At 39.5% G+C, this 25,779-nt stretch overlaps 1 protein-coding gene across 3 annotated transcripts in view; it reads left to right on the top strand.

The window, feature by feature from the left end:
* col13a1 (collagen, type XIII, alpha 1) overlaps positions 1 to 25,779 on the top strand; it is a 200,598-nt gene that overhangs the window by 151,170 nt on the left and 23,649 nt on the right. The window contains exons 37-38 of one of the 3 annotated variants that reach the window (XM_049601203.1): positions 9,751 to 9,786; positions 20,340 to 20,417. In XM_049601203.1, the coding sequence (XP_049457160.1) occupies positions 9,751 to 9,786; positions 20,340 to 20,417 (114 nt within the window). Of the gene's footprint in view, positions 1 to 9,750; positions 9,787 to 12,698; positions 13,532 to 19,014; positions 19,102 to 20,339; positions 20,418 to 25,779 lie in introns of those variants that run through there. The other 2 variants (XM_049601202.1, XM_049601204.1) reach the window with 2 other exon arrangements.

Genomic DNA, 25,779 nt, shown 5'->3' with positions numbered 1-25,779 from the left:
CATGGACACAGGTACAAATGCCATGTCATAAGCTATCCATTTTAGTTTTCTAGACTGTTTCTCTAATTTTAGAGTTTAATAATAGTGAGCCAATTCTGTGTGGTGAAGGCTATAATTGGGTCTGTCTTTACTTAGTAAGAGAGTTGAATATTTAATTCTTGAATTTCTGTCGTTCCAGACAAACTGTGATATTTGCTTGTCCCATTTGTTGAATTGTTTAGGAGGAATTTTTATTGGTAAAGACCAGAGTTGGGTTACAAAGTAACGCATTAGAGTACTTTGATTACTTTTTGCAGTAACGAGTAACCTAACATGTTAGTTTGCTGTTTGAGTAATCAAATACTTGAGTACATTTTCAAACAAGCCATCACTTACTTCCATTACTTTTAGAACGGTGGTCCTTCAGCTCCGAAACAGCAACGACTGTCTTTTGGTTGTAATAACGGAGATAACGTTAAACCTATCAGTCCGAAAGAAGTCATGAAGCTTGTGACTCGCTACGTGGTAGGAGAAATGCTGCCGTTGTCTACAGTGGAGTCTTAAAAAAAGGAGGAGGACTGGCTGACGGACAAGCCAGACTCAGGAGGACTTGCTTTATGCCTGGTACACACTACACGACTTTTCTGCCCATTCTGAAAGTCACTATGTCACATTACACGATTGTGCAGTCATAAAATCGTGCCGTGACTTGGCCAACATGACACACTACGCGATGGTACTCACCAATTATACCCGGTCGTCTTTCACGATTATTCTTGTCCTATTTTTATTACTTTTACTATTATCTGAGTCACTGTGTCTGTTCATGTGCCAGCCGAAATGTTGTTGTAGTCACCTAAAAGCGTCAGCAGATGGCAGGAGCTTCATTTGAAGTACGATACATAAATATTCAAGCAACTGTATCCTCCACAGGGATTCTCTCAGCTGAGGATATAAGGGGCTTTTAATTTGAAAGAAATTCAGGAAGTGTTGAGTTTGAAATGACAGCACGATGTGTTAACTTTATAAAGACAACGGGAGCGGATAAAAAGTAAATATATGAAAACACAGAGGAATTAATAAATAACGGACCGTCTATAATGTAGTCTGTTTCAAATGAAGCTGGTAGCCTCTGTTGTTGTGGTGCCGCTATTTGTTAATGTTATTATGTCCGACCGTGAGGATGTCTCTGTTGTGGTATTGGAGATCTGGTTATCTCTAGGTCTTTTGATAATTTTGAGTATTCTCCACAAGTATTACTGTCCCTGTAGTTGTTATTTAGTACTAAAAAGAGGCGCCTCTAATAGTTTTTTATGTAACATGACGGCCTTTACAACCTGAGTCCTTCTGGGGAACATAAAAAATTGTGTTTAGATGTATGTATATATGTATACATGTGTATTTTTTTGATAACTATTGTGGCTAATAACTATTTTTGATATGTTTTATTGGTTTGTATTTACTGATGATAATGCACGTCTGGTGTGCCAGGTCACATGACCAGGGTTTGGGATCTTTAAAGATGGCGTCTCCCTACACATTCTTTCATGTAAGCATCTGAGGAAGAGCCGACATGGCTCGAAACGTCATGCTATAAATAAATCACACTTGATTGGAGCTTTTTTGGTGTGCGGACTTGGTTTTTTTTGACCGTGAGGGTGTAACATTGTTTGCTAGCTTTATGCTACAGTATCAGTACAAACAACAGTAGGCACGTAAGAGATAATGTATAGTGAGCCGGTGACTGTTGAAAAATAACTCCCAACAGGGGAATGGAACCCCGACGCACAGCAGAGTTATTTTTCAACTGTCACCAGCTTACTATACATTATCCTGCTTAGAACATGGCTTACTACTAAAACATTCAACTGTTACAACTGGCATCAATATTAAATTGCTGGCAGAGTGTATTGGCAGAGGAGAGGTGTTCACCAGACAAATGGGAGTGGAGGAGAGGATTTTATTCCACTTCTCCCGGTCGGAGATGCTGGGTGACCAGTAGCTGCGAAGGCTGCCCTCACATTTATGGCCAGTGACCGACATGATCTCCCTGCTCTCCAGTTCAGCTTGGGAGAGCTGTGTGGACTAACGTTAACTGATTTTGATGCTCCTCAGTCTAAGGCCATTGCAGTGAAAAGTCCAGTGTTCACAGCTGGGCGTAACTTAGCTGGGCGATGTCCGTCGATAGCTGCCTCCGGGAGAAGAGAACAGAAGGAAGGGAGGGGGGTATCACTGTCCGTGGGCTGCCGTAGAATGGCATCGAGGATGTCAGCCGACCAACACTCCCTACCTGGTCCCTGGTTGCGGGGATTTGCGATGCTGGCCTGCTAGGAGCTAACTAGCAGCCAGTACAGTACAGTCCTCTCTTGTGTAGCTAACATTTAGCCGTGTTACTTACTGATCCATTAGAAAGAAAGCTAGCTGGACATCGGTTTTGAAGCCTCTTTCCGTTTTGCTCTTCTTTGCCTCCTCAGACACAGGAGCTCGTTTGCTTTTACTAGGCCGTTTTTCACTTGTTTCCAAACATTGTCCGTCTGCTATTGTGCTCCTGACTCAACTATCTCATGCCCAACTAAAATAAAACTCCTCGTAAGGACCAGCTCCAGTCCCTGATTGGCTGACCGACCAGTTTCGCAATACATGACGCATTTCCTGCCGTAAAGCAGATTTTTTCCTCGAAATTTCTACACCGGTGGCAGAAGCTTATTACAAAGATTGCAAAGCCACTAAGTATCCTATGTAAATGCTGATAGTCTGATTTTACTGTGGCCACTACCCTGTGCAACCCACATTTCATATTGATATATTTAGGAAAAAATGCTGTCTGTTGCCTCTTTAAGTATGTATTTTGTATCTTTCCTATGGAGGGTAAGTCTAATAACTCCAGAAACTCATCAATGGACTGGTTGCTTCCTTGATTTGGTTGAGTATATAATGTTTCATAATAACTTTCAAATGATTTTTCTATATCCTCAAGATTGCTGGGCACTATTCCAGTCTTAGGATCTTTAATCTTATTTATTGAATTTGTGGTCTGTTTTTGTCTTAGTCTCCATGCCAATAAGCGCATTGCCTTTGGGCCGGCTTCATAATAAGATTGTCTCAGAAATTTGTGGGTTTTTTTCTAATTTATCTTTGTATATTTCATCAGTTTCTTTCCTGACTATTTTAATCTGTTCCAAATATTGAGGCTCTTTATTTTCTTTGTGAATTCCCTCTAAATGTTTGAGTTTCTCTTCCAGCTTTTTAAGTTTTTGCTGCTTTGATCTTTTTATAGCACTACTAATTGCAATCATTTTCCCTCCGAGGACTGCCTTTAGTGCATCCCAGAGTCAGAGTATAATCGGACTCACCTCTCCGTTGTCATTATTTTCTATATAGGACTTGATTTCATTTCAGTTGCCATTTTATTATTAAGTAGACTTGTATTTAACCTCCATATTGTTTTCCTAGGTCTGCTATCTAGGTGTAAATTGAAGAGTGGTCTGATACATCCATAGATTCTTGAATAGGCTGCATGCGCTGCAGAATAAAATGTATTGTTTTGTTCGGATGGGTGCAGGTCCCTCCACATATCTGTCAGAACCGCTTCCTTAAGATATTTTTTAAACAACTTTACCTGTTTAGTTTGGCTTCTTTTGTGACTAGTCGAGTCCTTTTGGTTGTTCAACACCATGTTGAAATCTCCACCGCAAACCAGCGTGTCTTGTGATTCAGAGATAATTAAGTCAAATATATTTTTAAAAATATTTTGGCAGTTCCCTGGTGGAATATAAACATTGAGTAATGTCACTGGTCTATTTTCAATCTTACACTGAACCAGAACAAACCGACCTTCCCTGTCCCTGATCTCCTTCAGCAATTCAAAATTGAAAACACCTCTGTTATGCCCCCCTTTAAAACTACTATAGAAAGAATTATTGTATCCAAACTTTTACAATTTTTAAATATAATTTTTTTCCCTCTTCATTTTACTCATCACTTTACCCCATTTGATAGGGCCGGTAAGCCCGTTAACATTAAGTGATACTATTTTGAAATTACAGTGCATAACCTTCATTAATCATGTCACTGATGCTGGCAACCTGCATATAAGAACACAAACTATAATAAACAATAACAAAGAAAAAACATCTAAAGAAAACAACTCCCAAAACTTTGGTTACAGTTGGACCGGTTGACTCCTCAGTCAGTGGAGAAAAGCCCATCTCTCGTTGGGGCTCCTCGCTAGCACTTAGGGTGAGAGGGGGAAAAAAACAGCCCCCCTTTTGACTAGCTCCACACATTCATGTACAATAGTCCCGGTCATATGAGTGCAATTATTATTATTAAGATCTGAGCATAAACACTGGTTCGATGACGCAGCCAGATAAATCTGAGCTGTCAATGACAAAAAAAATAAAAAAATAAATAATAATAATAATAATAATAATAATAATAATAATGATATATATATATATATATATATATATATATATGTTTACAAGATAGCAGGGTAAAATCAAAAATATCATCAGCAGGAATAAGCATAATGTAGGTATAGCAATTATATGCCGAGTTGATTAAAAAAAAAAAAAAAACCCTGTCAGATAGGTTAAAAGAAACTTCAGGCTGCTATACTCAGCTAATAAAATGTCGCATTACTCGGCAGTGTAACAGTCACTTTATTCTGTTTTCCTGTGAACCACCTGCTTATCATGGTCTGAGTCACAGGTTGCTATATAACCCATAATATTATGTTATACTTGCTGTCTCTGGAATTCCTTAAGCCATTCCCGGACACGTCCAGTCGGGTCTCACTCAGTCTTTTTCCAGTGCGGGGCTCGGTCGAGTCTGCTCTTCCACTGCAGCACACCTCCACCTCATAGCCCCGTTTCCTTACGTCCTCTGCGGCCTCAGATGCGCTGTTGTACAGGCGGCTCCCAGATTCCCAATGGATCTTCATCTTGGCTGCATAGGGTGTTTGGAAACGTACCTTCTGCTCCTTGAGGATTCTTTTAATGTCTTTGTAATCTTTGAGCTTCAAATTTACTTCAGTTGGAAAGTCATGAGAAAAGTTGATGATTCAGTCCTCGAGCATGATTTTCTTTAACCAGGCTGCTTTTAAGACCCGGTCCTTCGTGGCGTAGTGTTGGAAATTAATCACGATGGAGCGGGGCGGCTCATTGCTCTTAGGTTTCAGTACAGTGGACTTGTGTGCTCTCTGTATTTCCAAATTCACGTCCCCCCCAGTGCTAGTTCTGTTTTCAAAAAGTTATCAGCTGCCCTCTGCTTCTTCTTTAATGCCATATACGTGGATGTTGTTTCTGCGTGATCTTCCCTGCTTGACCTCGGTCACTCGGGTGCTGCGTATGTCGGCGATGACGTCCTGCAGACTTGAATTCAATCTTGAAATCAGCCTTTAATTCATTGACTCCTATTGTCCTAAATTTGTTGCGTCAGACCTGTTAAAACGTAAGTGAACGGGCATACTTCAAGTGTAAAGTTAGTCCACTAAACAAGCTTTTTTTCCACAAAGACCACCTCATATTGTTAGGATAAATGTCAGAGAACATATAGAAAACGTGTTGTCTTACCTTACCGGTGTGGTGCCATGTTTGTTTACCATTTAGCTCTGCATTCCAAAGCGCGGCCGAAATATCACGAGAACAAGCAGCGATCTCATACCGTGCCTGAAATCTAGCGAGCTCTAGATAAAGCCCAGCTGGGTAATACTCCAGGTGGAGGTGTCTCATCCTCAGTCACATCCAGACCTTGAAAATAAGGCTGCAACCGGTCCCATTCCTTGCAACAGAGGCATTCCTCTTCTGTGGGCACTGGGGCACAGCATTCACAGGTACACCACCAATCTCCAGAGCTACGCAGCCTTGCAGCAGCCATTCCTCTGCTCTCGTCCTCTACCTGTTGTGCCTCTCTCTCTCTCCTCCTCCGTTCTTCAATTTCACAAAGCTCTTTGTCAGTGTATTCTGGCTCAAAGTCGAAGTCTAGCAAAAAAGTCAGCCATTATTCTATAAATCTTTCATAAAATAAATGAATGAACTTTTCAGGCTACTGTCCGGTTCTGCCTTCCAGCTGTTGCTGCTTGTTCTTGTGAGATTTCAGGCACGGTATGAGATCACTGCTTGTTCTCGCGATATTTCGGCCACGCTTTGGAAAGCAGAGCTAAATGGTAAACAAACATGGCACCACACCGGTAAGGTAAGACAACACGTTTACATGTTGTATATGTTCTGACATTTATCCTCATGATATGAGGCGGTCTTTGTGGAAAAAAAAGCTTGTTTAGTGGACTAACTTTGCACTTGAAGGGATGCCCTTTCACTTACGTTTTAACAGGTCTGACGCAACAAATTTAGGACAATAGGAGACAGGTTGAAATAAACCGAAATTTCCCTTTAAAGCTTTGTAAGTTAAGAGTAGGATTTTAAATTCAATTCTGGATTTTACAGGGAGCCAGTGCAGAGAAGCTATAAAAGGAGAAATATGATCTCGTTTCTTAGTTCCTGTTAGTACATGTGCTGCTGCATTCTGAATATAGCTGGAGAGTTTTTAAAGACTTATTAGAGCTACCAACCTGATAATAGGGAGTTACAGTAATCCAGCCTAGAGGTAACAAAAGTGTGGACCAATTTTTCTGCATCTTTTCGCGTGAGGATAGGTCTGATTTTCACAATATTATGCAGATGAAAAAACGCAGTCCGTGAGGTTTGTTTTAAATGGGAATTAAAAGACAAATCTTGGTTAAATATTACTCCGAGGTTTCTTACGGTAGTGCTAGAGGCCAGAGCAATGCCATCCAGAGAAACCATATCATCAGATAAAGAGTCTCTGGGTTGTTTGGGGCCAAGAACAATAACTTCAGTTTTGTCTGAATTTAACATCAGGAAATTGGTGCTCATCCAGGTTTTTATGTCTTGAAGGCGTTTTTGAAGTTTTTTATCGATGAATACAATTGTGCATCATCCGCACAACAATGGAAATTTACAAAGTGATTTCTAATGATGTTACCTAAGGGAAGCATATATAGAATGAATAGGATTGGTCCGAGCACAGAACCTTGTGAAACTCCAAAACAAACTTTTGTACATAGATATGATTCATCATTAACATGAACAAACTGAAAATTATTAGGCAAATAAGATTTAAACCAGCTTAGTGCAGAACCTTTTAGGCCAATTAAATGTTCCAGTCTCTGTAGCAGAATTTGATGGTCAGTTGTGTGAAATGCCACACTAAGATCAAATAAAACAAGTACAGGGACGAGTCCTTCGTCTGAAGCAATCAGGAGATCTTTTGTAAAAGAAGAAGAAGAAAAAGATGAAGAAGATGCTGACCAATCAGACGCTTGAAATAAAGCTATTATTGGAAGGCTGCTAAGGTGCAGTGGCGCACTGAGGAAGGTGGGATTGTATGTGTGAACTGATACTGAAGTAGAGTTATTCCTTAAAGGGATAGTGCACCCAAAAATGAAAATTCAGCCATTATCTACTCACCCATATGCCGACGGAGGCCCTGGTGAAGTTTTAGAGTGCTCACATCCCTTGCGGAGATCGGAGGGTGGAGTGGCTAGCACACCTAATGGTAGACAGCGCCCCAGACTAACGTCCAAGAACACAAAATTGAATCCACAGAGTACCTCCATACTGCTCATCCATAGTGATCCAAGTGTGCTGCAGCCGCGACATAAAAAGTTGTTTCGAAAAACATCATATGAACTCTGTTTTTAGCCTCACTGTAGCCTGTAGCTCTGACTGCTTCTCTGTGCTCCGCGCTCACGTGTACGCGCCTGCGCGAGACCAGCGAAAGCATGAGCTTTGCTCACCCGTGTTTACATCACGTGACACGTGCACAGCAGGGAGAGACAATGTAACCACAGAGCTAAAAGATAATTTGCACTATGGTCTTTTAGCAAAGGACTGCCCAACATGTCCGAAGACTTTGAAATTGAGGAGGAATAGCATTTCTATGTTGGGCTGTATTTGTTTGAGCCCGAGTATACACACGGAACTCAGGCTACTGGACGAAGCAGCCGCCGCAGCTCATGAGCCTAACCCTCAGCCAGCCGCTGAATATCGGAGCACTGGAAACCTGGTGGTGTAGTTGTTTTAAATGCAAAGCAATGCCAACGGATGAGGAAAGTCTTTGCTGCTCAGACTGGGAATTGGCGATGCCTGCACTTGAGAATCTGGACATCAGTACTGACGAGACTGCTGCTCTTCAGAGATCACCGATCACCCTGAACGCGAGCACACGTGAACGCGGAGCACAGAGAAGCAGTCAGAGCTATAGGCTACAGTGAGGCTAAAAATTCATATGACGTTTTTCGAAACAACTTTTTATGTTGCGGCTGCAGCACACTTGGATCACTGTGGATGAGCAGTATGGAGGTACTTTGTGGATTCAATTTTGTGTTCTTGGGCTGGGGTCTGGGGCGCCATCTACCATTAGGTATGCTAGCCGCTCCCCCCGCCGATCTCCGCAAGGGATGTGAGGACTCTAAATCTTCACCAGGGCCTCCGTCGGCATATGGGTGAGTAGATAATGGCTGAATTTTCATTTTTGGGTGCACTATCCCTTTAATCTTACACCTGAATATTGAGTTAACAAAACTTGTGAAAATGGAGACTGGGAGTCTTGTCAGTCCAAGTACAATGGCATTCCAGCTCTTTTCTTACAGCAGCACCCCTCTATACATTTATGTTTATACAGTGTATGTAAAAAGTCCTGTTAGCAAGGGTAGAAACAGCATTATTTTGGCCACGTCTGCCATTGCCCAAAATGTCGCTTCAATTTTGATACCTCACAAAGGAGATGTGCACACTTTGACATCAGTCATTGTGTTTTTCCTGTCTACACATCAACACTGAAAACAGAGTTGAAAATTCTCTCCCTGGAAAGAGTTTTACAAAAGGTCTTTTGTCAGTGATGTAAAATGTGGACTACTTGTAGACAAAAGGTCAAAATGCAGAGAAAAAAACTGATTAAAAAAATACCCACATGTGGACTAAGCCTAAACCAAAATACTACGAGAATAACAGTCAATCATGCATTGAGATGACTGAAACGTTTTGCCGAGGCTAAACAGAAGTCGCACTGCTCTTTAATTACTGTTAATCAAGACTCTTTAAAAGTGTTGTGCACCCAACCATGAATTAGGCTTTATATTGACCTTTTATTATGACCAGCCCAAGGCACACCTGTGTAGTAATGATGCTGTTTAATCAGCATCTTGATATGACTCACCTGTCAGGTGGATGGATCATCTTGGTAAAGGAGAAAACCTCATTAACACAGATTTATAACAAATTTGCATGCAAAATCTGAGAGGAGTATAATTTAAGCTTATGAAAAATGGAAGCAAAAACACATTGTTCTTATTTTTGTTTGTTTGGGTTTTTTTTCAGCAATCTCACTATGAGTTACAATAGTCTCACTATGACAGGATCTTTGATAGTCTTTTTTTTTAATATCTCTTATTACACATTTAATGGAAATGCTTGCACATAAGTGAAAGGCCAATGTAGGTAGTTGCTGACGTCGCCTTGCATCGTCACAGAAGTTGAGCCAGGTTCAGCTTTCTTCCTGGATGAACCTGTATTTTTCTGCCTCATTGAAATGAATGAGGGCACTGCATTTTTTTAACACAGTGCTAATGTCAGTTTGAACATGATTGCAAATGAGTTTATTTCCCCAAATGCAGCAAATATGTGTATTTTCCAAAGTGAAGCAAATATGCACAGCCACTAATGTTATTCATATTTCTTTTTGCAGGGTTTAGTAGGACCACAAGGACTCAAAGGGAACCGGGTAAGATACCACTAGATAGATGTGATAATGTTTTGCTGTGTATGAAGCTAGCATAATGAAGAACATGATATTGGCTAAAGAACACACATTAGATTTCATTTGTTGAGTACACACAGACCAGGTCAATGAACTACTGAACCAAACTCTGAACTAAACTCTTTATGGGTCATATTAAAAAAGGCCAGACTGGTATTTGCATTATTTAACCTCTGCCATTATTATTTTAACTGCCTGGTGGGGCCAGACAGGTCACCTGAGCAGAGCTGTGGTGACTTCAAAGACTCTCTCAAGCACAAGAGGAGAATTAAAGAGCTGCATATCAATAATGTGGATGATCTCTTTGTAATGAGGCATGAAAAAAAAGCCAGATGAGTCAGAAAGTTTGCTTTGATTCTTTGATCCACTTCAGAATAAATTTTAACAGATGAGATGACATGTATAATCCTTCACAATACCCCAGCCATGACCTTTTTTTTTTTTTTTTTTTTTTTTTTTTTAAACATAATAATAATACATACATACATACATACAAGTTGCCATGGTGATGGCTTTGTCTGCCTATCACATAATGTCATTATCACATCATAATGTGGATTTACTTTAGACTTGAAATTGAGAGATGAATATCGGTCTCATGTCTGTGCATTAAAGCAGCTACAACCAAGAATTTTAGAACAATGGATCTAATTATTCTGTGTAGCGTTGATGATTCTCTGTGGTGTTACACCTTTCACCCAACTCTACAAGTTCTACAGAGTTTTGTTTTTATTTATTGAGTTTTAATTTTTATCAAATTTCAGCTCATTGTTTATGGAACACCACTTAACTAATTTGGTTCACTGTCACTGCTCTTGTATTGTCATTTTCAGTTGCTGTTTTTAAAGAAAAGCTTTGATGACCCGACTGTACACTACATTTTCAGCTCCACACAGTAGGCAGACACTATTAGAAACTACTTGGTGAACATAATCTGACATTTAGCAGCTAAAGAGACAGATATTTCCTTCAGAAGAGTCCAAAACTGAACTTCACTGGTTGAGCAGAAACACGACTCCAGATTGTAGTTTGTGTTATGTGTGTTGGATGTAAAAATAGTACACTGTTTGCTAATGCATTCACTGTGTTAAGTTAAAAGGTGACAGCATATCAGTGTTGTTTGAACAGCTTGTTTGCACTGCAGGTTTAGGTAAAGAGCTGGAGTCAGAATGCAACTGGCTTTGACTAACATAGAGATTAAAATGGAGAGAGCAGCTCCATCCAAAATTAAATCAAAATCACCACTTCTAAAACTCACAAATTTACATGTTGTATCTCTCTCTATTTTTTGTATTTACACACAAACAAAAATATAGAAATGACAATTTGTAATGTTAGGGGGAGTTACATGCTAAAAGTGCAAATAACAGTAAGTGCATTGACTGCAGCTGGCTAAAGTCAGTTGCTGTCACTGTAAGGTTCAGGTTCCTTTACAACAAAGCAGGATTTGGAATTAGCGAGGTAACTTAAGGGTTAACTCTGGGTTTTTAGTACTATGAAGCTGGCTCTCTTTTCTCCCAGAGCCTCAGGTAAAAAACAGTAGCCTTTATATTGCAATATGTCAGTAGAATCATTTCATTGTTCCAGGGCTCTGTTTCCACTGGTTTTAAAACAGGCTCTAATAAATATAGAGATAGTTTATACACTAAACACGATTTTAGCACGATTTTACCTCATGCAAAGTTTATTTCAGCCTGTCGTGCTGGCTGCCGGTGTTGCTATTTTTACACTCTGATCCCATCACTGCAGCTCGAAATAGCATGAGACACTTGTGTCATCAGAACAAGTAGAAAATTATTTTATTGGAAAAATAATCCACTCCTGTTGTTATAAATGCAACATTTTGGTCAGATAGACCCCATCAGTCAATAACTAGTTTTCCACCCTTCGCTTCAGTAGCAGAAACAGTCTGGCATCACCTTAAAATGTTTTATGTGACATGTTCAGAGTAGTTTCATCATCATCCAACTAAATAGCAAAAAGTACTCTTCACTAATGTCACATATAGCCTAGTGATACTTACATGTAATTTAAGTCTTGGCTATCGATGACTGTTTGGATTGTATTTTCAGTGTTTCTACATTTTCCACTGTAACATTACAGTAGCCTACTCGCTCATAATCAACACCCCCACCTCTTTCACATGAATGCAGTCGTGGCTGGATAGGAAAATCTAGAGTTAACTTATCTAGTTAATATCCAGCTTTATAGCACCGGTTATCCAGACGGCCAATGTGATGGGTTAGTCAAGCCAGATAACTAAAAGATATCCCGATTAAGTTGAACTGGCTTCGTAGTACAGGCCTCAGGTTTAGGACCATTGTGCCTGTACAGAGACCATCTGGTAATCCATGTTTTAGACAGACATATTGCATAGAAGTACTGGGAGGATGGATAAACTGTTCATTTGAATTCAGACAGAGCCAGGTCAGCTGTTTCTTCCAGCTTCTCGTCTTAAAGCGAAGCTGTGCTAACCACATCCTGACTCCAGCTCTGCTTTTAACACGCAAAAATGAGATTGATATTCATCATCTTACTTTCAGATATAAAGCAAATAAGCATATTTTCAATCATAGAATCTGTTTTCAATATCCATATTCCCTTCCTCTAAGAGAATGATTCTGTTTCCTTCCCATTAACCTATGACTTTTTTAATATTTCCACACCCATCTTTTAAGTCTTCACATTTCATAAGCTCTCTCAGCACATTCAACTAGCCCCTTGTCAAATATGTCCAATGTAGGCTGCTACAGAAACCAGAAGAATACACCTCTGTTAAATTTGAATGTGACTGTGCAGTTGAAGGTGCTGAAGACAAAGCTATGGGATAGTGTTTGTGTTTTTACACTTTATCCTTTCCTTCTTTGTTTCCACAGGTCTTCCTATCCCCTTTTCCTTCCCTCCACCTTGCTCTGTGGCCCGTGGCTCTTTTAATGCCGGGGCTGCCCTCTCTCCCTCTCACAAACCTTGGCCTTCTGCTCCTCCTCCTGCATTCTAATGTAGTCCTGGGTTAATCTTCCTCCTCTTACATCTCCTTTGTATTTCTTTTACCCCTCCCTAACAGTATCCCTTTCTTGCAAGCCTTCATGCAGTCCCTCCAACCCCTGACCAATACCCCAAATTGGCAAGCAGTGCTCTCCCATCACTGTCAAAATGTATGCTACATTTTGATGTTAGCACACCAAAATTGCTGCATGTTTCTGAGCCTGTCATTCTTAAGACAGTTCAATTTTTCATAGTTAGGTGAGTTTCCTCACAGACTGAACCTTTCAACAAGTAACTGGTGCCTTAAGAACAGCTGCCAATTATTCATCTGTAGTCTGTAGTCCTGGCATGACTTGTAACTACTTAAAGGTCATGCAGTGGCCTTCATAATTTCCCAAGTGGCACAACAACTCTATCAAAGTATAGCAAGACTGCACAAAGAAACATTGCATGTCACTTCAAGTGACTGCATGAACCACAAATCTTATCTCTGAATGTGAGCCTCTGCTACTAGCACCACCCACAGCTAGACAAAAGCAATGAGCCAATTGGGTCAGAAGCCTTAAACCTGAAGAAAGTCTGAAATATGACATTCCAGTTGTGTAGGTGATGCTAAGACAGTCCTGGGAGAACACTGCAGTCAGTAATTTCTTTATCTGAGTCCTTACAGCCTGATTTTGGTGTACTATGAAGCAATCAAACAATAGTCTAATTTTACCTTGTAATCTGCACACAGTTGGAATAAATGAACTCTAACTCAACTTTATTTATATTGCATCTTTCATATATTTATTGCATTATAGTACATTTATGTTGATTTCCTGTGGGTTAATAACCATGAAAAATGTGAGTTACATTTTAGAAGGGGTGCCTTTTTTGTGGCAGACTTTGTTTGATGGGTCTGGGATAGAAGGCAAAATATTTTGTTTGGCAACTAAACGGTAAAATAACATGTACTTCGGATTGTAACATTATTGTTATTGTAGTCTCTATATACAGACTCTACATTCAGTGAATGTAGAGTCTGTAGGCAAACCCCAGAGATCTTGCCTCCGGAAGAAGGACGGAAGAGGAGCCCTGGTTTCCGGTTGTAGGCTGTTTGTAGTGCGCGTGATATTGACCAATCACGTTTGAGCTGGCTGCAGTTGTTGCCAGGTTAAACGGTCCATGCGGTGAACTAACGAGGCAGAACATAATTGCCGTCACTGCAAACTCTGAATCCATCACAGTGGTTCAGCATATTTACTGATATATAAATGGAAGTCGGAAACGGAAATTCGCCTCCTCCGCCCAAATCAAACCGGAATGCCAAAAAATCGGGGGTCTGCCCCCAGAGGCTGTATCGCCGTCTGCCGGAAGTCAGACGCCGAATACAGCCGATGGGTTCCGAGAATGTTGTTATTGTAATGGTGCATTATAAACCCAAAAGGGTTGGACGCATGCTTTTCTGCACGACACAGACATAAAAATCAAAATCAAATCAAACAAACATGAAAACAGCAAGAAAACATGAAACATCACAGACAAATAATAAATAATCAATAAATAAAATTATTCAAGAATAAAAATTAAAACTATGAAATGTTAAAAGATTAAAAGTTAATTAAAGTTAATAGAATTAAGTAAAATAAACATCAAGGATAAAACTAATGTAAAAACCAATAATCAAAACTTAAAAACAAAGGCCAGATAATAACAGACCAATAACAGACCAAATTAAAAGCCAGATTAAACAGATGGGCCTTTAATTTCCTTTGAATAATACCAAGAGAGCTTTCCATTTTAAAATCCAGGGGCAGAAAGTTCATTAATCTAGGGGCATAAAAACAGAGGGCACTTTCACTGTTGCTTTTATGGGACAAAAAAGAAACATTTATAGGAATAGCAGTGGAGTGACCTTGTTGGAATTTAAAATGATTTAAAATATCTGATGTAGGAAGGTGCAAGGTCAAGCTCAGTAACAGTAAAAGACCTTTCAAATCAAACATAAAAATGGACTGACTTTGGCGATATTCCTAAGATGAAAAAGTATGTTTTAATGACCTTGTTAAAATCACATGTAAAATTTGAATCAAAGTCTACAATCACTCCTCACTTTGTGATATTAGTTTTAATCTGTTTGCTAAAGCCACCAATCACTGAATGCAGTTTCTCACTCTGCTTTGGGTCCTATAAAAAGAATCTCAGTTTTTTTTGACTCATCAATCAATTAATCAGTAATTTATTTGTCACACAAGGCAGGCTGTTCTCATGCACTGTTTATTGTTATTCATTTATAAACCGCGTAATCATGAGCCAGTCATTTGTAGATAACCCAGGTAATCTGGAAGGCTGGGATCTGGTGACCAATACACTAACAGGAGTAAAGAAGGAAGTAGTATAAAGAGTGGAAGTCCACGTAAGGAAGCAGGTTGGGGTGGTGGATGGGTCAAACAAACTTAGAACTTTCCCAGGAAAGGTTGTGCCCCATTTGAAACCAAGTGAACTTTGAGTTATTGTAACGCACATCACCATGTTTCTTTTTCCAAATATTTTCCTTTGCAAAACCTGGCACCTACGTTACACAAAATGCAAAACCCAGTCAGAGATTCTAACACGTGTTATGCTAGTAGCAACTGATGTAGCCTGGAGCCTCTAGTCTGCAGCTATAGATAAGCAGCTTTTTCAGCTAAGATGCTTTGGTTGCTATGATACAGAATTTTCACTTAAGTAAAAATGTCAGCACAAGGTAGAGTACTTTCTCTGGATGAAGGGAAGCCTGAAGCACAAAGGGAAGAGAAAACAGACCCATGAGTCTATGTGGCAAACAGTGTTAATTTCTCTTCCATTGTTGTTGATGTAATAGTTGGTCTTTTTTGTATTTGTCCCACTCTCTCTCCACTGTGATTGAACAGCAACCAGAAAAAAAAGCTAAACATGGTGCAATTACTGCAGAGACGCTCAGCGCCTCATCATGCTGCCTGCATTTGTACAGCAGCGTATTGTAGATATGCACTCCTGTCATTAAGAAAGACATTTAAGAAACACTGGCCTCAGGAAAAAAAGATCATTATTTTCTTTGAAATTTCTTTATTAACAGGATAAACCCCTTGAGATGCAACATCTCATTTGCGAGGGGTCCCACAGGTCAATCCAAAACACTAGACAAAAAATAGTAATAAAATAAAATAAAACTTGACAAAGACAACCATTAACAACCTTAATCTCAACATAAAATAAATAACAAAAGAAAGAGAAAGATAAAATAGATCAGTCTAAAATAATTTTAACATAATCATAGTAAAAATAAGAGAGGAAAAAATAGAATAATAAGAGAATTTGGGAGTGATGGTGCATTAAATTATGAATGGAAACATTGACAATCAGGTTTTGAATAAGTAAACAAGGTATTTTTAAATAAATGGAGCGAGGACAACAAACGAATATCAACAGGTAGAGTATTCCAGTTGGAAGGGGCCAACAACTTGAAAGCTTTTTTGCCGGTTTCTTTAGTGACAAAGGTGACTGTAAAAAAAAGACTGGTCTGAACTTCTTAAAGTGTAATTGGAAAGATAAGGAACAAATAATTGTTACATCCTTTGAGAGAAACACACTGTTTTCTACTATGTAGATAGCAATTGAACCACAAAAAAGCACGTTTAGATAAACCAATGGCATATAGCTTGTCTAACAACATGTAATGGTCAACAAGATCAAAAGCTTTAGTAAGATCAACAAAAATTGATCCACTAAGAAAACCCTGATCAGATGCCGAAAACACATCATTTGTAAATTTTAAAAGAGCAGTAGTCGTGGAGTAGTTGGATCTGAAGCCAAATTGATATTGAGAGAGAATATTATTAGTGTTCAAATAATGATTTAATTGGTTAAAAATATTTTTTTCAAAGACTGGAACATAAAATCGAAATAGGTCTATAATTATTAGGATCAAGTCTATCACCACCCTTATGAAGAGGAGTAATACGTGCACATTTCCAAATGGTAGGCATTTCATATGTACACAAAGAAAGATTAAATAAATCTGACAATGGAAAGCATATAACGTGAGATGCTAATTTAATAAATTTTGTCTCAATTCCATCAAGCCCAGGACCAGTGCTCTCTTTGAACTCAGCAATTACACTAGAAACTTCAGCGGGGGTTATAGTCTGAAAATGAAAAGAGTAGGAGCAGACAGAGGAGAAATGCTGATTAAATGCAGAAGCAATGGGTAGTGGATCATTAAGTATCACATCAGAAACTCTGAGCTGATTAATTGAGGAATTGTCTGATGTGTTCATAATGTCCTTAATTTTACTCCAGAATTTTTGGGGGTTTTTGAAATTATTATTTAGGGATTCCCTATAGTAGTCAGACTTTGCATTCCTTGCTTGAGTTTTACTAGTGTTCCTAAATTTTCTGTACACTTCCCAATCAGTAGGACTCCTTGTCTGGCGAAATTTAGCCCACGCTTTGTCCCTTTCTCTAAAGAGAGATATGATTTCAGCATTGATCCACGGTAGATGAGTACCTTTGACTTTTGCTTCTCTCCGAGAAGTGTGTTTATCTACCACCTTCAAAAACTCAGAAGAAAACAAATCCCATGCATTTTGGACATCTGCAGTCAAGCTAAATCTTTCCCAATTTAAATTAAGGAGATCAGAAATAAAAGTATTAGGGTCCATTTTCTTACATTGCCTAATTCTAATCAATTTGGGTGGGGATCTTGGTAGTTTGATCTTCCATATACAGTAGACTATAGAGTGATCACTAAGACATTCTGATAGGACACCCACATCTGAGATTCTATTTTTATGTGAAACAAGAATCCAATCAAGTAATGTCTGAGTGGGGTCCTTAATTATCTGGGTCAAATTCAAATTTGAAAAAGACATTTTATCCCCATTATGGTGGAAACACAACTCTACCACGTAGAATAGACTCAGTGCATTGTGGCTCCACAAATAACAAGTAGATTTTTTTATTTGCTGATCAGCAAATCAGTTGGTTGAAGAATTTCAGTTGGCCAAGATTTTGTTGGTTGACTACAGCCCTACTATCATTTTAAATCAAGCAGAGAATATTTAGCTTTGGACAACACAGACAAAAAAATATTCATGTTTGCAAGGGTTTATTTTGTTTGTTTTTTTTAAATTGCTGTCTGTCAGGAAAAAGTTCAAAGGCCAACACATATTGGGCAAGCAATGGCTTGTGTTACTTTGTTCAACAGACTAGACCAACATTGTATCCCATAACAATTACAAACAGAGCTTCAAATGTTGGTCTTACAAAAAACAGCAAGGTAACTTTTCCACCAGCTTCTTTGAAAACAGTATCCACGGCCTAAGTAAAACATTCCAAAAAAAATTATTCACTGCACATACACCATCACACAGTAGGCAACATGTGTTGAATGCATCCCCACACCACCCTGCATGGAATAGAAAGGAATAGACAAAATTGTCTTTATTAGAAATTGCCTGTGTGAATAAACACACACATTGACAAGTGCATTACAATGAACATTTTATTTTTTCAGGAATCTAAATGTACACCATATATATGTATATACATATATATTCATACAGGAAAAAACAGAAGTTTATATGTAGGCCTACATTCTTGAACCTCTGACTTTTTTCCAATTTTAGTGCAGTTTGTAATGATGACTCAACTACAATAGTTTAATGGCCAAGAGTTCAAAATTATCCACCAGCCAGTCACCTCACATGGCCCATCTGTTCCTTCACTATTCTTTGGGTTTTAGTTTCGGACATTATCCTGTTGTTCATTTTCATATGTAATGTTCTGTTCAACATATTATCATCCATAAGATGAAAACACCAGAGTAGATGTAACTGTCCAGTCTTCCTCACAAGTCCTCCAAATCCTACTTTTACTGTAGGAGTAGATTGTCCTGGGGAAAAAAAAAAACCTGCTCACCAACTGCACTGGCTTTAAGCTCTCTTTTCTAACTCCCTCCACTGACCTTCCCTTTCCTCTTAATGTACATTACAAAATTGTATTGTTTTTTTTTTTTTTTTTGAAAATAGCAAAAGACACAACAAACACATTAGTGAATCAACATAGCTTTTTTCCCCTCTTTTTTTCTAAATCACATACATGTAAGAATACCTGACAGATGAATCACAAACAAACCTGTGCTTCATGTATGGCTTAATGAGGGAGGACTAAAGTTTGTCTTTTTTAATACGCTGTTGTTTGCAGGGAGAGAGGGGCAAGAAAGGCAACAGGGGGGCCAAAGGGGATAAGGGAGACCAAGGAGCACCTGGATTAGATGCCCCCTGTCCGTTGGTATGTCAGTAGTCTGATGTGTAACCAAGAGACAAAAGGAAGGAGTACTATCTTAGAATATGACAGAATCCCACAGGTCCTCATCTTTCTCTGAAGATCTGTGTTCAGTAGTCAGCTTCCTTTTGGCTCTGGTTTTCAGTTGTTCTAATCAACCTCAGGAGGGTTTTGGTCTAAGTGTCAGCTGCAGCCTGTCGGAGATATCAGGAGATGTGTCATTGAATTGATGAGATACTAAATAGGATGTTTTGATCCATTAAAAAAGTTTCATGAAAGATCATACAAGTGAAAATGGACTTATAATGGACCACAGACCACAACTTTGCCTGAGGAACCTCTTTTCCAGGAATGAGACAGACAGGAACCAGGCAGCCACTGTCGATGAGTATTAACAGACACCAAAGCCTTCATCCTGTAGCTCTGCAACCCTGAGTAGGGGAGAGGTTGGAGACAATCAAACTAGAGTTCTGCACAAGCTTAAAAAACTGATACTACCCAAAACTTTACCTTTAATATCCAGCCCAGATAAATGCGATGGGTGCATCCAAATACCTGCACTAGATCTGAAACCCATTTGCTTTATGTTATCCACTGACCATGAGCCAGGCTAAACCCACATACTGCTTGCACTTTGGCTCTTTTCCTTACATGACATATGAACAGAGACAATTTCTAAAGCAAGAGAGATGAAAGATGTCACATGTAAAACAGCCAAACTCCAGCGTAACCTATCAATCCATCCATTTTTAGCCATTTATAGCCATCTGGGTCACAGTAACCACAGACTAAGCCAGGAAGGCCAGATATCCTTCTTCTCAGCCATGTCCACCAGGTCTGGGTCTTCCCCTGTCAAACCTGCCAGGTGTCCAGGTGGCATCCTGAGCACATGCCCGCACCGCCTCAGCTAATAATCCAAACCCTTGACTTAGGTCCATAATTATGCAACAAAATGGCCAAAACCTGATCTGAAACCCTATACTTTGTTGAGAGTCTTCTGGTTTGGGTTGGTAGCAGAATTCTAAATCAGATCCATTCCAGTAGAGAACTAACCTCTTCTATGTTATTAAAAAAGAAAAAAAATTGTCATCACAGTGTGCCCAGTTCCTGTCAGTCCCAGGTTGCCCGCATGTTTAGGAAACCTGCATCCAGTCACCCAGTGGACAGAAGCGGAGATCCTCATGCTGTCCTCTGCAACACCAGAGCTGCAAAACTGGTTTTTAAATGGTTGATTTCACAAACAGGGTTTCCGAGGCTTTAAAGGGGAGAAAGGTGAACCGGGCTTGCCAGGCCTGGATGGGCTGGATGCCCCTTGCCCTGTGGTACAGTGCTCTTTCTTTCCCTTCATTTTCTGCAGCATGCCTCTAGTTATCCCTAAGCATACCTATGACTATGGCCACTGAGATGTTGCATAGTAAACTCACAAAAACATGCATGTTTGCATGTAACTTTAAATTTAACTATTAAAATTGACTTACCTAGTATAAACCATAACTTTCCTAACTGACTTTGGGCCTGTTTCAGAAAGCAGGTTTAAAAAACTCTTGAGTCTTACCCTAAACTCTGGGCTAATAAAAACTGAGATGGAAAACTCTGAGTTTGTGGCTCTAGATCAGCTGATCAGAGTCAGTTTAATCAAATCTGAGTATGTTCACTCTGAGTCACTCAATGGAGCTCTGATACTACGATTTACCATGGCAACAGGTAAATAAAGGCAAACCTGAGATAATGACTGTATATATGAACTGTGCACGTCTGTCTTTTTTTTTCTTTTTTTTTAAGAACCTGATGCTGAGAAAAGTGTCCATAAGTTAACACAATAAAATTATTATTCAGTGTTGTCCATTAATTCATTTGTTCAACTTAAATTTAACAATAGACGTAGGCCAGCAACTGAAGATGAGAGATATAGTTAAGATTCAAAATATACATTTATATCAAAGACATAGAGACATTAAGGTAATCTCACAATCTGATTCAGTAATAATGTGGTTGGTGATTTGTACTTGAAAAGGCATGGAGGTTACACACAGTAGATTTAAAATTTGAGACATCTTGGATCTCTGGCTCAACAGCATTCAGTGGCTTTATTTCAGTCAAAACATTGTCACCGAAATGCTGTTTAAACACATACACACTAATCACAGACTACTTAAAACACTCATTTTCATTCTGCAGCTGCACCACCATCCTGCTCACTTAATATATACTCTCCAGTATTATAGGAATTATGTTCCTTCAGTGCAACCAGTCACATCACAAATGATATAGATAATTCATAATTCATGCTTATTTTTACAATTTAAACTGAGATTACACGTTGTGTGCAAAAAACATTCTAGTGGAACTGCTGTAACAAACTGACAACTGTCTTGTGTGAAGAGTCACAGTGTCACTTTAAAAAAAGAGAAGAAGAACATCCGCTCGCAAATTGACATGCAGAGGTTTATTCTGAGCAGCAGGTGACTTAATCCTGGCACCCATCAGCTTTTGTCTGACAACAATAAAGCATACATATACAGATCTGTTTGTAGACATTAGGGGTTACTCGATGCAGATATCTTACCAGAATTCTGATTATGACATACAGTAAACTTCCACTTATTAATGCGCTATGATACGGACTGAATCAATGAGGAAATGAAATAATGCATCTGGCTCTGTCAGAGGGAGGAGACAGAGAGAAAGTCAGGGTTTGTTACAGAAGACCTGTCAGCAAGCAGGCTAGGTTCACAGAGGCAGTTACCATAGTAACTTACTCAGAGTTTAACTTACCTGTCTTTGTGGGAATCAAAACCCGAAGTTTCTCTCATCTCAGTGTTAACTACCTCAGAGTTTTCACTAAACCTGTTTTGTGTAGAACTAACATGTACAACCCTTTCCCTCTCTAAGGCAATACTCATTACCTCAACCTATCCATCACAACTACTAAAACTTCCTATCTTAACTTCATACGCAGATATATGATTGTTACTAATATCACCTATTATAACCAGATATTGTCTTCAATTAAAAGGTTCACTGGGTAAGATTCAAGGGGATTTAGTGGCATCCAGTGGTGAGGAGTGCAGATTGCAGTACGCTGAAACTTCTCCTAGTTAGAATTCCTTCAGTGTTTGTTGGTCAGAGGTCTTGTCCTGCTCAAAACAAATGAACTAGGTGATTAAAATCTGTAAAAATGAAAAATTAAGCAGTTTCATCTTACAAATCAGGGTTTCTCCTGCCCTGTTTGTATCATTGCAGACAGCACGCTTGCCCAGTACTTGCTAACGTGTGCTTACCCTTTTTCTCTAATAACATGTGCTCAACTTATTTCTGATCCAGATGTTCAGGAGCTCTTTACCAGAAGCCGAAATGTCAAAAGAGTTCTCCCCTTCTCCAAAACAAACAGACCTAGTGATTTAAACCAGCAAAAACACTGAATAAAGGACTTTCATGTTGCATATCAGTATTTCTCCAATGCTCTTTGACCTATCAGAGATGGGAATCTAGCCCAGCACCTGCTAATGTATACTAACTTTTTCTCTCTGGTAACTTAAGATCCAGATGTTCATGAGGTTTTTACCATGAGCCGTGTTATCCACAGAGGTCTTTTCCTCTCCAAAACAAATTGATCAGGTGTTTAAAACCAGTAAAAACACAGAATAAAGCAGTTTCACATTAAAGAATCAGTTGGGTTTTTTTGACACTGCTCATGGCAGAGGGGCTGCAAACTATGGTGGCCGATGCAAAAACATGAATATCTAGAGCCAGTGTTTGGTTTGTCTGTTCTGAGCTTCTGTAGAAACATGATGGTGCCACATGGTGATTTCTATGGACGGGGACCCACTACTTATGTGGCAGAGGTGTGGACTGGAGTCACATGACTTGGACTCAAGTCAGATTCAAGGCACAACTTTGATGACGTTAGATTTGACAAACTCAAAAATGACTTGCAACTCGAATTGGACTTAAACACCAATGACTTCACCTGGACTTTAGTCTGTTGATTTGATAATACTTGAGACACTTCCCCCAAGCCCAAAGACTAAAGAGTTTGTTATTTAAAAAGTGTGCCATTAAAGGGATAGTGCACCCAAAAATGAAAATTCAGCCATTATCTACTCACCCATATGCCAAGGGAGGCTCTGGTGAAGTTTTAGAGTCCTCACAACACTTATGGAAATCTGAGGGAGAAGTGGCTAGCAGCACAACTGCACAACTAATGGCTGACGGCGACCCAGATTAAAACGTCCAAGAGCACAGAATTGAAACCATAAAATAACTCCATACTGCTTGTCCATAGTGATCCAAGTGTCCTGAAGCCCCGACATAAAAAGTTATTTGGAAAAACATCATTTGAACTCTGTTTTTAGCCTCATTGTAGCCTGTAGCTCTAACTACTTCTGTGTACACTGCGCTGACATGTGTGCGCTTGCACAAGACCGTGAGACATCGGCACCGCCTGCATGTGTGTTCACGTGCTTTCGCTGGTCTCGCACGCAAGCGCACTCATGTCAGCACAGTGTAGTTAGAGTTGCCACCCGTCCTGTTTTTCCCAGAATTGTTCTCTTTTTTCATCAGCTGTCCCAGGAAAAAAAAAAATCTCTCCCGGGACACAATTTGTCCTGTTTTTTGAGGAAAATGCAGCAGCAGGCCAAGGAGTCCAGAGCAACGCATAGTGCGTCCAAATTCACACCTGTTCTTCTCTATGGTTTTTCTCCACGACTGTGTGTCATAGCGAGAAGCCACGCATATCATGTGAAACAGCGGAAACGTAGCTTTCTGAATGTTTTCACAGCAAAAAAAAAATGATAAAGTTACACTAAAATTATGTATAACAGAGCTTTCATACAGCTTTGCACACACATTACTCTTGGATGGATTACTCGCGAATGCAGGCTCGCACAGAAATGCCACGCATATCACATGAAAGTGCAGGAGCAGAGCTTTCCATTGATACCACACACATGATTGTGCTGTCATCCCATCATGCTATAAATCCAGATTAATTGTCTACCAAATAAAATCCTGACGAATTTCTTTACAACACATTATACAGATCTTGTTATCAGTCACTTCATATAGTGAGGAATATCGTATCTTACCATGTCTTAGGTTTGCGTGTGTTTCTCCCTGTCTATCCACATTTGTAGTCCGGCTTTCAAGATGCAAATATCTCCATATTGTCCAGTTGACACTCCATTAAACTTTGTATGACAACACCAGCCACTTCACCTTTGCGCACCCAGACAACTGAGGCCTAATTATGCATGCTGACAGGGCAGTAGTCACCATATATATACATTGAGGGGGACATGTTTTTTTTACTGCAATCAAAGTGGCAAATATTATCTTGGAGGACATCATTGCACTTGGTTGACTATTTTTCTATTATCTTAGATGTAAATATTGCATGTTTCTTTCAGATAAAACACATTTTTGACTTGTGAATGAGTCAATGGAATTTCTTGTAATAATGAAAAAATACTGGCAATCATGTCCGCCTGACACAAACCACATGTTTTGGACAGCTGTGAAGTGACAGAATGTTCCATCATGGTTCTTATATTGCCAGATTCCAGAGAGTCTCCCCTCTTCGTATATGGCAGAATATGTCAACTTCCAACTTGCTATGGTGAGATACATGTAAAAATGTAAGAATTTAGTAACACAGATTGTTTTTTTTTTTCATTGATATAAAAAAATAATATAAAATACAGGCACATAGAAGGACATGAAATGATGGCAAATCTGGTCTCCTATGTCCGAATTTCATGTTCATTGGTCAGTCTGAACTGGTAATAATGGCCAAGCCCTGCGTCTCAAACATTTGGTTGAGTGTCCCTTTTTTTCACAAATCCAAGGTGGCAACCCTAAGTGTAGCCACTTCTCCCTCAGATTTCTGTAAGTGTTGTGGGGACTCTAAAACTTTACCAGAGCCTCCCTCGGCATATGAGTGAGTAGATAATGGCTGAATTTTCATTTTTGGGTGCACTGTCACTTTAAGGCTAAATATTTAACAGCAGCGCTCCTCAGTGGCGCTATGCTACCAGCCAATATTTGTTGTAAATAATTTGATTGATGGTCAAATTACGGCCATTCAGAAGAGCCGGTCAGATGACAGAAATATAATTATATATATAATTGTCCCAGTCCATAAAATGTTTTTCTGTTTTACAGTGATCTGTTATGGCTGATTTGTAGGTTTCTTGTGTCTGTGTGATCCAGTGGCGGCTGCTGGTCTTTCAAGGAGGGGAAGCTCATTTTCGGCCTACATCATAAAATGTGTCGGTTTATTTATACTTAAATTCTACCCTCCGTTCCTTTTCAAGAAAATGATCTGTGACCCTGTCGTACCAACTAGGCTTCTTTTCTAGGGACTTGACCAGTGTCCTCTCAATGGCCAGCAGAGCTAGGCTGCTTAAACGGCCTTGGCCCATTGTGTTGCGGGTGTAAAACTTGAGCCGCTTTAAACAGGAGAAGCTCCTCTCTACACCTGCAGATGTAGCTCCAATTGTTGCCACTAATGACAACAGTTTGTACAGCTGAGGCATTGCATTATCCAACTCCATGTCTTTAAGAAACAGCAAGAAATCACACAGCTTTCCCCTGTTGCCCTGCAAGTCCTGGTTTGAATATAGTACTTGTCATACCAGGATAGCTGAAAAGACCTGTTACTTTTCCCCACCCTTTGCACCAAAT

Source organism: Epinephelus fuscoguttatus, linkage group LG16 (genome assembly GCF_011397635.1).
Source record: "Epinephelus fuscoguttatus linkage group LG16, E.fuscoguttatus.final_Chr_v1".
In the NCBI taxonomy this organism is placed as follows: Eukaryota; Metazoa; Chordata; class Actinopteri; order Perciformes; family Serranidae; genus Epinephelus; species Epinephelus fuscoguttatus.
This window is presented reverse-complemented; position numbering and strand designations above follow the sequence as displayed.